The sequence below is a fragment of the Symphodus melops genome (genome assembly GCF_947650265.1).
Source record: "Symphodus melops genome assembly, chromosome: 5".
Classification (NCBI taxonomy): Eukaryota; Metazoa; Chordata; class Actinopteri; order Labriformes; family Labridae; genus Symphodus; species Symphodus melops.
In genome coordinates, this window is record NC_136695.1 from 22,345,502 (window position 1) to 22,359,570 (window position 14,069).

The window sequence follows — 14,069 nt, forward strand, 5'->3', positions numbered from 1 at the left end:
GCGTACTGGCTGATAATAATCATGCATTTCATCTGCGCCCCTTCAGACTAAGGTCTGGCGACGGGTCTGTCTATAGTCTAGGTTTTTCTCCAGTTGTCGTGTTTTATTATTTTTTTACTATCACACCACTTATCTGCTGGACTTTGGCCTTCTGCGCTTTTCTTCTTCTTCTTTTTTTAACGTAAAAATCTTTTGGCATATAAGTAAATAAACCCTGCCGTCTTCTTACGTAACTCCATTTGGGGAATACGAAAGCAGCGTGACGTTACGCGACACTCCACGAGATCTCTGCGCTGAGGCGTTTTGTGGGTCATGGAGGAGGAGGAAGGTAAATAAAAAGGCAAGGCGCTAGAAAACACACGGTTTCTGACGGTTACCGGGAGTTTTGATGCCGAGGTAGATTTTCTCCTGATACGGTGGTGAAATCAGTGGAAACACCGGACTCGGGCTAGCAGCAGCAGCAGCAGCAGCAGCAGCTGTCGGCGGTAAGATGAACATCATGCTCCCTGTCTGTTCATGCCTTGTCTCGCTTCTCACTACAGGAATGATCTCTGCACTGGCCTTACTGTAGCTAGTAGGCTAGCATCATGAGCTAAGAGGAGCTAGTACACCCGCTATTGTCGGAAGCCAAAGGCGTCGTGCACCCTTTGAGTCTTCTTCGTTTGCATGTTAAGCATGTCTGCTCCATTAGAGAAACATTATGAGAAACATTAAGCGAGCCCATGTCTCTGTTTGAGACTGAAGGCACAGTTAGCTTTGTGCAGAACAGTGCTATCACTTACTGAGGTGACAAACATGGACTATATACCTTATAGTTCATAGTTAAAAAACTGCAGGTGTATATCTGAAAGCTTGAACCGGATTTAATTGTAATTGGTATAATAGTTGAATTTTACTTTATAACAATGTTCATTGTTATTATAATATGTTTGTCAGTAAAAGCGTTGTGCATGTGCAGGTGAAAACATCCCTTTTACAGGTTGTATTTCTTGTTTGGATTATATAAAGTGATGACACAGACACTCACCTTACCTGGGAAAGCTTTGTATTAATATCTTTGTACAATCCTCTTACATTAAGCCTCATCATCATACAGCAGCTGTTGAATAAGTAAAGTGAAATGTACAGCCTAGGTATGACCATAAGAGTATTGCCGAAGTCCACCTGAAGCATAGATAGATAGATAGATAGATACATAGAGCAGCAGGACATCAAACAGTGTTATTAACAAAACAATATAACATGGAATACAAAGTAGAAAAGCACTAAACATGTGTTACATTTAAAAGCTAAGGATAATAATAATATATAAATCAAGATTTAACTTAAACATTCCAAGTAGTCAGAAATGTGAGAAATTAACCATGACATTTGTAAGTCATGTTTAACCGAATGTATACATACTTTGCTGGAGTAGATGAACATGTGCTAAAAACAGTGATGACAGTTTTAAGTGAGCTGTATTGATATAGAGTAAAATCAATGATACACGTGTTAAATTGCATTAGTGAGAATAGAGAAGTTATCAGCTGAAACTATTGACTATAATGATAAGTAGACAAGACATGAAGTGGACTTCAATGATATCGATATTAAAGTGTAGGAGTATAGACAAGTTAGCAGGTGAAACTATTTACTATAACGATGAGTAAACGGACAAATAAAATGAACTTCGTTGATGCCTATAGGTGATCATTTGTGAAGTATTTTAAGGTGAAAATTAATTAAGCAGAGTGGATAAAACTAGGAACCTAATTTCTATTCTTGACCGTTTATAACAGGCATTTTAATGGTTTGTATCTCTTCAGGGGGGTTTAAAGAAGTTGAGTAGGCCAGCACGTAGAGCAGTTCATCATCTGTTCATCCCTGAGCAGGGATGTAGGTCAGTCAAAGAGCTGAGCAGCAGGGCTTCATCGCTGCTCAATTATTTTCAGTATTTATATTTAGGGACTAAATCCTCAACAAATGTTTTTCATGTTTTATTTTGGAGAATCATCAGATGGATGAGGATCAAATAGGACACCATGCAAAATATTGTATTGATGCTGTTGTATGTCAATAAGTCTTCTTTGTTATTTTTGGTACAATCCAATATGGTACAATATCCAGATTGTTTTACACTAATATCATTATTATTTGCTTTTAATTTAATAAGGACTAATTATCAAAAATATATAAAGTAATGTTTAAATACACAAACACAAGACTTTCAGTATCAGGTTTTTGACATTTGTTATCATCCCTATGTTTTTGAGGCTTGCACTACGTTAATGTTAAGGCTCCATAGTACTTACTACTATAGTCTGTGGTTTTAGTGATGAGGTATGGCAATGCAGATTTTAAATGCAGTGCATTTCTCAGCTGAAATCCTCTGACGTCAAGAGACTAACTGAGTGAAATGTTAACAGCGTTTGTCTTTGCCCATCGGCCCATCACATCCACATTATTAACAGTTCACTCTAAGCCAGGAAATGACATGGAAAACAGCAGATGGAGCTTGATGTGGGTTACGTGACATGAGACTATCTGTGTAGTAGTTTTTGGACAACCTGAAGATGTCGCCTTATTTGGCATGTTAGCTCTTAAATAGGCCAGAGCCATTAAGAGCTGGCCAAGAGGTGTTGAAATACTTCCCACTGGATGATCTGCAAAAAGACATTTTCATAGACTTTTTTTTTTTTTTTTTTTCCAGAAGGCATATTTTGCTGGAAAAACTTTTTTTTTTAATGAAAAAAAGCACTTTCCTTGGTTTTGTCTCAGTATAATTGATTATGTATTTCAAAGGGAAGAATTGATTAATGCATTTCTTAGTTCCCAGGTGTTCTGATTGGGTTTCCCTCATCCTTGAGTTGCCATGGCGATGCGGGAGTTGGTGGAGGCAGAATGTGGTGGAACCAATCCCCTTATGAAGCTGACCGGTCACATGACCAAGGAAGGGGGGGCATGGCGACACCGTGCAACACCTACAGTGAGCATTTTGCAGACCTCCACTAAATGATCAAAGAGCTGAATTTACCAGCTGATTTCCTACAAAGTACAAACAGGTCTCAAGTGAAACTGCAGTTAATTTGATCCTGCTTTTTCCTCAGCTTCCACCCGCTGCTATAGAAATTGCAACTGAAGAAGAGGTTAGTGCTTATGTTGAGCAAATCTTGTTGATTGATTCACTGCAAACTGTATAACAAAGGCTCCACTCTCTGTTTCATACCCGCTTAAAAGTGTCTTATCAGTCAAATACTCGGATACCTCTGGTGAGATATTTTTATTTTTTGCCCCAGCTTGTAAATGAGTTCCTTCAGGCGCCCCCTCGACCTCCACACACCTTTGACATGGGTCAGCTGTTGGAGGAAATGCAGCAAATCGACCAGCAGAGCTACAGACAAGCTCCACAGAGGGGTACTTCAACATTGTTTGTTTCTTCTCATGGATGCTGTTCAGCAGTTCCAGGTGTTATCTGCAGGCTTTTATGATTATTTGCCGAACTTTAAGCCCCACTTTTTTTCCATGTCACAGCTCCAGATGTGGCAGCGTTGGCCCTCTCTGGTGACTGGACGGCTGAGTTCCTCTCAGGTCCTGATGCTGCCTCGGCTCCGGGCCTCAACGCTCTTGGTGATGCAGCAGATGCTGATTGGACAAGAGAATTTATCGCTGAGGCTGCAGGTAGCTCTGAAATGATCAACAGTCTATCATGTGTCTTCAGTTTTTCTTACATCAGGCCAAACTTGCCTTTTGAAGAATCTTTTTGTTTTTGCCTTGTATGTAATTTTGCAATTAGCCCACCAGCTGTGTTTTTATTTGTCTTTTTTTCTTTCTTTGCTCAAGATCCTGGACGCTGGGCAGAGGAATATTTGGAGCAGTCGGAGGAGAAGTTGTGGCTGGGAGATCTTGGAGACAAGGACAATGAATGGTTAGAGCATAGGATGGAGGACGTTTGTGGTCTTCGAACATCTTTGAACGTTTACTAGTCCATATTGTGATTTTTCTCTATATTTCTTTATCTTTTTCACTTCCAACTCTGAGTACATATATCATCAGACAAAAATGTTAACGTATGCTAAATTAAAGAAATGAATGAATTAGTTTCAGTATAAACATTTGAGACAGAATGGGTATTTAATATTCTTCAAATATGATATTGATAGTTTTGGGTTGTCGATCCAACAGGACAAAGGAGTATCAACCAGGAGAAGAACTGAGGCAGACAGCCAATGAGCTTGTCTCAAAGGTTGATGATCCAAAGTTACAAAACACAGAGGTGAGCAACATCTTTATGTTTACCTGACAACAACTGTAACCATGTTTGATTTCTTCTACATATCTATCACCATATCTTTCTTCTTCTGTTTTTCTTTAACACTTTTGTAAAGTTGTTTTTTAACAGTTCATTGGTGATTTTGTATTAGTTAATCTTTGAGTGTAAAGAAATTCGCTGACTCAGAAACAAACTTGCTGTTTTGAAGTAAACACTTGACCTACTAGTTGTCATAATGGTACATGCGTTTATGCTGTTCCTTTTTTTTTTTTTCGTTTTGATGTAGTTCCTTCGATTCATTAGGCAGATTGGAGAGGGAAGTGTGACAGTGGAGAGCAGAACAGACAAACAGCTCACAGATAAAGCTCAGGCCCAGGAGGCTCAGAACTGGGCCTCCAACCTCAACCAGGTACGAGTCTCTGCCCACTGAGGAGGGGGGCACGCTTGGCCACGGGATTACTCGGGGTAGCACATTGGTTCACTATGCACAGTAGAGGCTGTGCAGTGTGTCTCATCAGCCCAGCATCCAGTGAAGAGTAATATTTTCCAAAAGCAAGCAGTCCATGTAATATGAAGCTCGAGGCAGAGCAGCATTACAGATGGAATTTGTTCAGCAAAGAGACGATTCTTTTAACTATCTGCTTCTCTTCTTTTGCATCTAATTATACATGTCTATAGCCAAGCTCTGGTTATTCCCATCTTGACTCAGTTTGTCAGTGGTTTATGATTTAACTAGGTTTTAAAGTCATTTCTATGACTTCATTAATGCGAAACAGAAAAGGACTGATGCCAGATTTTGGATTTCAACAATTTTTCCCCCTGAAATCAGTGGAGGTCCATTTCCACCAACAGATGAAAAAAAGTCTCAAAAGTAAGACAAAACAACTCCATGGATTTAAAATGTATAAGATTAGATATCCAAATGATCCAAATGAATAGGTATTTAATGTACAGTTCTTCTTTTAATGGATAATGTTCTGTATTTTTTGCTCCAGTGATTATCATCACTGCATTTGGTGTTTTACTAAAACATCCTTCTGTTAAGCCATTTGTACATTAGTCGTCTTCAGATCCAGATGTGGTGTTAACACACATAGAAGACCTTTGACCTTTTAGAGTGCTTTAATTTTATTTCTAAAGCTGTATGAACTGTTTTGTAGGTTAAACATGTTCTTGGCTATGTGATGAATTTGACCATTCAATACTTTGACTTTCATCATGCTCTACTTTTTTATCTTGTTTTTTAGTTTGGTGGAGATGGGCCTCCATGTAACACTGTGAAAGTGTAGCTCTCAGCTCCGTTTGTGATTGACATATTCACCATGGCTCCATTGTACTTTCTTGCCCTCTAACACTGACATGTATGCTTCCCGTTTTTTGAACCTGCCTTCCAACTCTCGGCTTCCCATCCCCTTAAAATAACTGCCATCCATCTCCTCCTCCTCCTCCTACTACTTACAATGACTCTGCCCACCCCTCAAATAAAAATCCTCTCCACCAACCACTCCCCTCCTCAAAACATTGCCCCATTCCCCATTGCCACCTCCTGCCATAGTTCCTGACGGAGACAGGGGGAGGGAGTCTTCCCTTGGAACCCCCAGAGAGGGATCAGAAGATTGAGATTGTTAAAGCTAATCAAGCACAGCAGTGGGCCACGGTCATCAGGCAGGTAGGCCCTCTGTGGTCGCTGCAGCGATGGGAGTTTTAGATTTAGATTTCTCAAATGGATAAGCAAAAGAAGATATTCAGCATTAAGTTGTTTTGTTTTTCTATTGATTTTTTTTATTATTTTTTTATTTCATCAAATAACTTTTTGGGGAGTTTTTTAGGAAGACATGAAGGTAATAAAAAAGAAAAAAAAAAAGAAAATTGGCTTTTTTTCCTGTTATTTTTCTTTCATCTTTCCCTCCTTTCCACTCACTTTCCTCTATATTTTTCCTTTTTTTAACATCACCAACCTCAGTTTTAACAACAATTTTAAAAGTATCTAATGCATGTTGACTCGAGTGAACCACTGTCGTCGCTTTCTTCAGGTATCTGAAGATTCAGCAGAAGCCTGGGTAGATGAGTTTGCCACAGCAGGACCGGATTTCCAAGAAGCTAAAGCTGCAGTGGAGGTGAGGGACGGATGAAAGAGCCAAAGCTTAAGCACTAGATATTAATTTTGATAATTGATATTGTCGAGGTTAGAGCACAAAGTGCTTGGGAAGTTTCAAAAATAGAAGGTAAGTTAATACTGTTAATGAGGGGAAAAAAACGAACCACCATCAAAGATCATGAACACGCTCTCATCTGTCCATTGTGAGGTCAAATACGTCAACAAGGGGAGTAATGATGTGTGTCTGTCATTTTTATCAGAGTGATGTGGATTTCTGGGAGAAGCTGCAGCAGGAGTGGGAGGAAATGGCAAAGCGGGATGCAGAGAGCCACCCATGGCTGTCTGACTTCGATCAGCTACTCAGCACTTCTTATGACAAGGTAGCTGTCAGCCTGCTCAGCACAGGCAACTGCTGAGAAATCGTTTATCTTGACATGTTTGAGGATATCAGCAGTCTTTTCCACATACGACTCAATTTAAGTTCTGAAAGAACACAACATGCTTTATTATTGATAAGGCTTTTACTGAGTCGACGTGATCGTCTGACAGAAATACTCTGCCTTTGTGTTTTGCTTGTGTTGGTTCAGGGTTATCAGTTTGAAGAAGAAAACCCTTACTTAACCCACCCAGACCCTCTTTCTGAGGGAGTGAAGAGGATGGAGGCAGGGGACATCCCTGGCGCTGTACGCTTTTTTGAAAGTGCCGTACAGAGAGAACCAGAAAACCAGCTGGTGAGACGCTTTCAATGTTTTTAAATTTGCCGAAATATGTTTAGCATAGAAGGATATCATACTGAAGCAGCGATGTTTGTGTTTTTCTTGTCACTGAATTGCAGGCTTGGCAGTATCTGGGAACATGTCAGGCAGAGAATGAGCAAGAGTTTGCTGCCATCAGCGCCCTCCGTAGGTGAGAGATCAAAACTGCAAAATGCTAACAAAAAAAACTTCAGACTCATAATAATTGCTAATCAAAACATTTAAGTAGTGAATGAATGAATTAAAATGAGATAATAATAATAATAATAGAAGAAGTAACAGTGTGTGAAAAGGAGTAGGTAGACCTCAAACTGATACATCCCTCCACCTTTCTCACCTTTGTTCTATTAGTTTATATATTATTCAAACAAATGCCCACATTTAATTTTAACTCATATATAACCACATCCCCAGTTTATTTCCACCGACAACAAAACAATGTATTAACAAGTCAAATATCCACCTGGTGTTACAAAATATGTAGCAATACACCGAAAATAACTTTTCCTCTTTTATATAACTTGTTTTTGTTTTTTGTTTAAGATGTTAATCTAACCCGAAATAAAATAAAAACATGTTGGGGGTTTTTTACGTTTTTTTTAACTCACCTGTTATCTTGGTTTATGCTGTTTAAACGCTATCATTTACTGATTATCTTTATACTTCTGGAGATACAAATGATTTTGATTCACTTGTTTGTTGCACATCAATGAGCTCAATGGTTTAGATCCTGTAGTTTTCTAATTAAGAGTGTTTGTGTGTTCGCTCTCTCTCTCTTTTACTTACCCCTCTTTTGACTAGTTCATTTCAAAATAAATTAACCACCGCTAAGTGGAATTGAAAAATCTGGAACTGTTTATTAAGTTTGCAACGATTTGCATTCTCGACAAAGAGCATGTCCTCGTGAAATGGCAAGAACATTTTAAGCCTGCTGATTAATTTCTCCTCTTTCCTTGCCGGTCTTCTCGCATTAGATGCATAGAGCTGAAGAATGACAACCTGACAGCTCTGATGGCGCTGGCTGTCAGTTTCACTAATGAATCGCTGCACAGGCAGGCCTGTGAGACTCTCCGTGATTGGCTAAAGCACAACCCAAAATATCGTTCTGTGTGGGAGCAGAATGAGGGCGAACGCCAGCAGGATGGCGCCAGTGAAAGGGACAAGGAGAGGGAGAGGTTTGGGTCACTGCTGCCAGAGTAAGTTTGACATACATGTGGGATTCATGATAAACAAACAAACAGATCCAGTGTTGTTTGTGGGTTAGTGACTCTTCGTCTTTTCTGTGTTTTTCTGCAGATCATTATTTACTGATGTCCAGTCCCTGTTCCTGCACGCAGCCAACTCAGACCCAGCCCAGGTGGACCCCCAGCTGCAGTGTGGTCTGGGAGTTCTTTTCAACCTCAGTGGAGAGTACGACAAGGCGGTGGACTGTTTCAGCGCAGCTCTCTCTGTCACACCACAGGTTAGAATCCAGAGCTCAGATCCAGCAGTTTGTCTCCCCGCTGCACGCTCTGTTTCTGAGTTTCCTCCTTTCTCTTTTGTGTCCATCAGGACTACCTGCTGTGGAATAAGTTGGGTGCCACACTCGCCAATGGCAGCCGGTCAGAGGAGGCAGTTGCTGCCTACAGGAGAGCGCTTGAACTGCAGCCTGGTTTCGTCCGTAGCCGATACAACTTGGGAATCAGTTGTGTTAACCTAGGAGCACATAGGTAAGAGACTTGCTGGCTCAACCAAAACGGCTAACTGGCTGATCACTAATCATTCATGAATGATCCCATTTATGATTACTACACCTTTGAAAGTGTCCCAAAATTACCGAATCCATGTGTAAAACTCTATAACAACTGGGAAACTTAATTTGTTTTGTTCTGACACTTAAGAGTTGATTTCTATGCTCTTTATGTCCTGATATCAGAATCTAACAAATCTGGTGCAATGCAGTTGCTTTAACCTCCACTAGATGGCACGTCCAGTGTTGTAACACTAAATACACAGGTTTTTTTGTACTATTGCTTGAGACAATGCCTTGTGAAAATTATATATTTTAATTATTGCATTTGATTCTTACACATTATAGATTATGTTGTTCTAGCATCTGTTTTGGCTCAAAAGATGTTTTAAATATTAATATGATTAATATCAGATACTCTTATCTTAAAGATGTTTTTTCTTTCTTGTCTGGCTATTTCTCTTTTCTCCTCAGAGAGGCGGTTGAGCATTTCCTTGAGGCTCTGTCTCTTCAGCGTCAGGCTTCTGAGGACGGAGCGAGAGCTGCGAGGGGACCAGGAGGTGCTGCAGCCACCATGATGTCTGACAACATCTGGTCCACTCTGCGCATGGCTCTCAGCATGATGGGAGAGAGCTCTCTGTATGCTGCTGCTGACCGACGGGACTTGGACACATTGCTCTCTCACTTCTGTCAGAGAGAGGTGGAAGGTGGGACCGAATGAGAACCAGCCAGGGGGGAGCTTATCGAGTGTGAGTGTGTTGCACTGGGAGGAAAATGTTTGGGGGACTGAATTAAGCAGAGTGGAATCAGTTATGCAGAGAAATGGAGGAGGAAGACACTGTGAATAATCAACCAACCTTGAGATGTCATCTTGTGGTTATTTTCCGTCAAAAGACTTCAAATATTGCAGTATTAGTTTGTACCTGGGAGATGCAACCAACAGTAATACAGTCATGTTACTGTGTTCTACATGTTTGACCGTCCTAGCCTTTCCTACTACTCTGTTGATCTGGAGAACTGGATATAATGAAACGTCACTTTGATTTTAAATGTGTTCTCAATGATGGAGAATGATTGGTTTAATTTCAGTTGAAGTGTATGCTTTATCATGACACTCAAAACCCGTGCTTAAGAGCAGCTTGAACTGTATAGTCACTACAGTGCTGTAGACAGAAGGTACAATATTGCTTTGACATTGAAGGAGTACTGCTTTGTATCAAAAGTGCCCACAAGAGAAGGATCCAGAGAACAAACGCTGATCATCTGTGCAACATTGGGTTTTTTGGGGTTGTTTTTGTAGTAATCTTTATTTAATTTTATAGTGATCATATATCAGCCAAGATAACGAACTGACAACCAGCGGGACTGTTACTATTAGATTATGTTGTATGTGTACAGTCTGTGTGTGTGAATGTGTGCTTTTTGTTTGGATGGATGATCAGTACGTATAAATGTAATCATCACTGAGAATGGTTTCTCTGGGCTCCTCCCTCTCCTGCTCTTTTTCATATCAACCTTGTAAAACTTTTGGCTTCATTGTAAAATAATGCTATATGCCATATTGTGTATTGTAACATAATTGTTGCACTATAATTGTGTTCAGGCCAGTTAAATCCTGACTGCAATGTTTAATATAATATTCAGCAATAAAGCTTTAATTCCAAAAAAATCTGTTTTGTGTTGTTTTACTGAATGAATAAATGAACAGTGTTTTTGCTTGAGTGACTTTAATATGGAAAGCATAGAGATGATAATTATAAATAACTAGCAGATGGACGTATGTTGGTTGAAATGCTTGCTTTTGTAATTTAAATAAACATCTCTGTATAATCTTAATAAAGGTTATATAAGAAACACTTTTGAATTACAATTGCAAAGTCTACTAGAAATAAATACAATAGACTGCAGCTAAACAGAGTTTGTTGTCTTATAGTTTTTTAAATAAATAAAAAAATGCTGTGTATTGCTTCCAGAAAGTTACTGAAAGTGTTTAACTACTCAAAATCTGTTATTTGTTTTCGTTTGTTTCGGGAGTGGCGTCACGTGTGTCAGAATGACTCTAACGTAACGTTTAATTTTTCTCCACACATGACTAACAAGCCGAGCACTTCATTTCAACTTTCAAATGTGTTATCAGCAGTAAAAACACGCCCCCATCTAGAACGCTGTGCTCTCAGCCAACCAGCGCCGAGCAAACCGGGAGGACGCTAGAGCTGATTGGTTCATTCAAAAATAACACGCACGCAACCCCGCCATTTAAACCTTTTAAAAGTCGGAGGTTTCCTGTATTTATCTGAAGAGTGGAATAAGTGAAAAGAGAGAGACTTACCAGCACGCTTGAACGTGTCGTCGTCTGTAAGGTAAGCCTGAGAATATAGGTAGTTGTTGTTTATAGTTGCAGCAGTCTGAACGCTTTTTAACATATTGGGTTCAGCTGTTCCTATCACAACCCTCTAACTTTGCCTTGTTAATGTTTTAATCATATTTTCCTAAAACCTCATGCTAACAGACTTTGTCTAAACTATCTTTTGTTCACTTGCTAACAACTCACCACTTTCAGCGAAATGTTTGGAGACATTTAATGTTACATTTGATTTAAACATTTAAATATGTGCATGTTATTTTTAAACAATTACATGTTTTTATTTTTGAAATCATGGTATGAATGTTATACTGAGTTAGAGATTAAGTCATGATTCAAATCGTGTTTTTATTATTTAAATGTTTAATGGAAAGTTGTGCAAAGGTCATTGTAGCTTGGCTACACTTACTGTAGGGAAATGGGTTGTCTGGCACTATAAAATAATGATAAATGCCTCTGTCTGTCTTGTGACTTGTATTATAAGCATCATGTGACCTTGGTTTAATACAGAGCCTATGATCTTCTGTGTTGCTCCTGTCTGCAGAGAAATGTATTAAAATGTGTGATTCTACTCCTATAAGGCAGTTAATCTTTGATAAGCATCATGGGATCCAGTGAGAGCAAGCCCGCAGTGTCTGCACCAATAAAACCAGAACCAGCTTTCAAAAACCGAGTCCTACAACTGGATCCACGTTCCCCTTCAACAGGAATTGATCGTACACCCATTCAGGTCAGTGATTTGTAACGTGAGTTGCTGTTATTCCTGGGAGGAAAACCTCTAAAAAAAAAATACTGACCATAGCACATATTTCATCCAGGTTTGTGGACCTGTGTCCAAAGCTGTTGCTGAAGTTAAAAGTGAGTGTCCACTGGCATACACAGATCCCCGCTCACCTTCTGTCGGAGTTTCCCGTACCCCTGTCAGAGAAGTCATGCGAGGTAACGATTTGAAAAAGTATCATTTTTGGCTTTTCTCAACTGCAAAATCCTCTGTAACATGATTTTCTTCCATGTGCCGATACAGTGACAGTTGGGTCCTTAGCTCGCCGCCTGGGCTTACTTTTACATAATGAGACGGAAGCTATCGCCCCTCAGAAGTGCTTCAGTGATTCTTTGGAGGAGACGGAGAGTGATGAGCTGGCGTCCACTGACCCCCTCTTGTCCCCTAAATCCTCCCTTGTCTTCAGCTCTCTGGCTGAACATGCTAACCTTCTGGCCACTCCTAAAATGTCTGTTCTCCAAAATGTCGATGTGTCCAGTCCCTTTGTGCATCTAGATGAGCCCCAGGGCGAGGTGGAGGTAGAAACTGAGGCAGACTTTAGCCTGGAGGAGGCTGAAGAAGCAAGAGAGTCTCCTCTACACAAGAGACTGAGCATGAGCCTGATAACTTGCCACGAGGGCGCGACTTCATCCCATGTCTTCGCTGAGGTGCACCGTGATGCTGCTGCATCTCCGGTGCAAAGTGAGAAGATGGAGCCACTTGGGGATTGTGCGGATCATTCATATGCTCTTCCTTCAATCACTGTTAAACCAGAGTCTCCAGTTAAGCCCTCCCTATCCACTTGTTCCCAAGACTGCCCTGCTGAAGTCTCCTCTGAGAAGGCAGAAGAGCAAACGCCAACTTCTGAGGAAACACAAGAAGTTGTTGAAGAATCTTCTTTGCCTTCTGCATCCGCCCCACCAGAGCCACCAACTGCTCCCCATCCAGAGCAGCCTCAGCTCTGTACCGGTATCCGCTGCCCCACCTTTGACTCAAAAAGCCCGAGTCAGGCTGTGTTCAAGCCACAGTGGTTAGGAAAAGGTTTTGGAGCCACTGGGCTGAGAGCTAAAGGAACACAGGGTGGAAAAAGTGGCTCTTCTCCTCTCGCTGTCCGTGTGGCCGTGAAAAATATAAGCAACGAAAACAAGAGACAGTCTGGAAAACTGAAGAATAACGGTGTGTAGAAAGTTTTTGGCTTCTCATTATCTGTTAGAAGATGTTGCCGCTTGACCTTTTCTTTTCTTTTCAAGGTACTGAAGGCCGTTCCCCACTGCAGATCCTTAAGACGACCAACTCGCCCAGGGATCAACAGCCTCAGGTACTGTTTATAAACATTCGCACCCTGCTACTAGTACTGATGCATTGCCTTCATTTACTTCATTCAAACTTTTTTTTACCTTTTTTGGTAGTTGCTGTTGATTAATTCAGTCGTCCAAAAGTGAATTGCAACCTGAAATGTCAATGAACTGGTGAGGTCATTAGTTGTCCCTTCTCTCCAGATGAAGCTGAAGGTGTCCACCCCAGATAAGCCGAGGCCTGGACAGATGGACCGCAGAGTGTTGGCAGTGTGTGTGAATAAGGAGAACCGGTGATTCATTGTAGCACTGTGTACAGATTCCTGCCACTTTCTGCTTTTATACTTCTTTCCACAGGCTTTTGTGTACAGCTCTCTTAAATAGTTTGTTCTGTATATATGACTGCCACTTTTCGATCCTGTTTTATCCTTATGTAAATACAAATAAAAATAATTTGCATTTAAATGTTCAGGTTTAATTCTTTTTTTTTTTTCTTTTTTTTTTTTTTACAACTTGTAGATTAGTTTTCTACTTTTTCTTTCCATTTTTTTCTCACCATGTTAGAATAAAAGTGTAACATTAAAAGTGTGTAAAAGTTAAGATGTTCACTTCAGTATTGAACAAGAGGGGAGCCTGTAAATGAGCCCTGCAAATCTATAAAAAGTCAACCTACATTTTGAGGCTCTGAGCTAACCCTAAATAACTCAAATGTAGTCTGAAATGACTGAAGGTGTATATATATTTTTTAACGATATCTTTAAAAAAAAAAAGCATTTTAGCAATGCTGATATTAAATCTCAATGTTCTAAACTAAATTT

The 14,069-nt window shown here is 40.1% G+C and overlaps 2 protein-coding genes across 4 annotated transcripts; both read left to right on the forward strand.

Moving 5' to 3' along the window:
- The first annotated feature begins 47 nt into the window (after positions 1-47).
- Positions 48-10,505, forward strand: pex5 (peroxisomal biogenesis factor 5). Of its 3 annotated transcripts, none has more exons than XM_079342874.1 (16): positions 48-485; positions 2,819-2,968; positions 3,090-3,128; positions 3,279-3,396; positions 3,514-3,660; positions 3,823-3,907; positions 4,165-4,255; positions 4,539-4,661; positions 6,286-6,369; positions 6,611-6,730; positions 6,938-7,081; positions 7,186-7,256; positions 8,080-8,301; positions 8,402-8,567; positions 8,657-8,814; positions 9,309-10,505. In XM_079342874.1, exons 2-16 carry the CDS (start codon positions 2,855-2,857, stop codon positions 9,553-9,555), a joined length of 1,929 nt encoding a protein of 642 aa, XP_079199000.1. In that variant the 5' UTR covers positions 48-485; positions 2,819-2,854; the 3' UTR covers positions 9,556-10,505. The 3 variants fall into 3 exon arrangements, with proteins under 3 accessions (XP_079199000.1, XP_079198999.1, XP_079199001.1); XM_079342873.1 differs by having other exon boundaries at positions 49-485; positions 2,812-2,968; XM_079342875.1 differs by lacking the exon at positions 4,539-4,661 and having other exon boundaries at positions 49-485; positions 2,812-2,968.
- Positions 10,506-11,061: 556 nt separating this feature from the next.
- On the forward strand, positions 11,062-13,716 carry cdca3 (cell division cycle associated 3). Its single transcript, XM_079342786.1, has 6 exons — positions 11,062-11,194; positions 11,778-11,926; positions 12,015-12,135; positions 12,221-13,132; positions 13,207-13,274; positions 13,456-13,716. Exons 2-6 carry the CDS (start codon positions 11,801-11,803, stop codon positions 13,546-13,548), a joined length of 1,320 nt encoding a protein of 439 aa, XP_079198912.1. The 5' UTR covers positions 11,062-11,194; positions 11,778-11,800; the 3' UTR covers positions 13,549-13,716.
- The last annotated feature ends 353 nt before the right edge of the window (positions 13,717-14,069 follow it).

What these genes read in the sequence shown, in the direction of transcription:
- pex5 (XM_079342874.1), top strand. Translation starts at nt 2,855, where the DNA reads ATGGCGATGCGGGAGTTGGTGGAGGCAGAATGTGGTGGAACCAATCCC. An exon ending in GGGCCTCCAACCTCAACCAG is followed by an intron (nt 4,662 to 6,285) that starts GTACGAGTCTCT and finishes CGCTTTCTTCAG; the next exon opens with GTATCTGAAGATTCAGCAGA. An exon ending in AAGCTAAAGCTGCAGTGGAG is followed by an intron (nt 6,370 to 6,610) that starts GTGAGGGACGGA and finishes CATTTTTATCAG; the next exon opens with AGTGATGTGGATTTCTGGGA.
- cdca3 (XM_079342786.1), top strand. Translation starts at nt 11,801, where the DNA reads ATGGGATCCAGTGAGAGCAAGCCCGCAGTGTCTGCACCAATAAAACCA. An exon ending in TGTCAGAGAAGTCATGCGAG is followed by an intron (nt 12,136 to 12,220) that starts GTAACGATTTGA and finishes GTGCCGATACAG; the next exon opens with TGACAGTTGGGTCCTTAGCT. An exon ending in CCAGGGATCAACAGCCTCAG is followed by an intron (nt 13,275 to 13,455) that starts GTACTGTTTATA and finishes CCTTCTCTCCAG; the next exon opens with ATGAAGCTGAAGGTGTCCAC.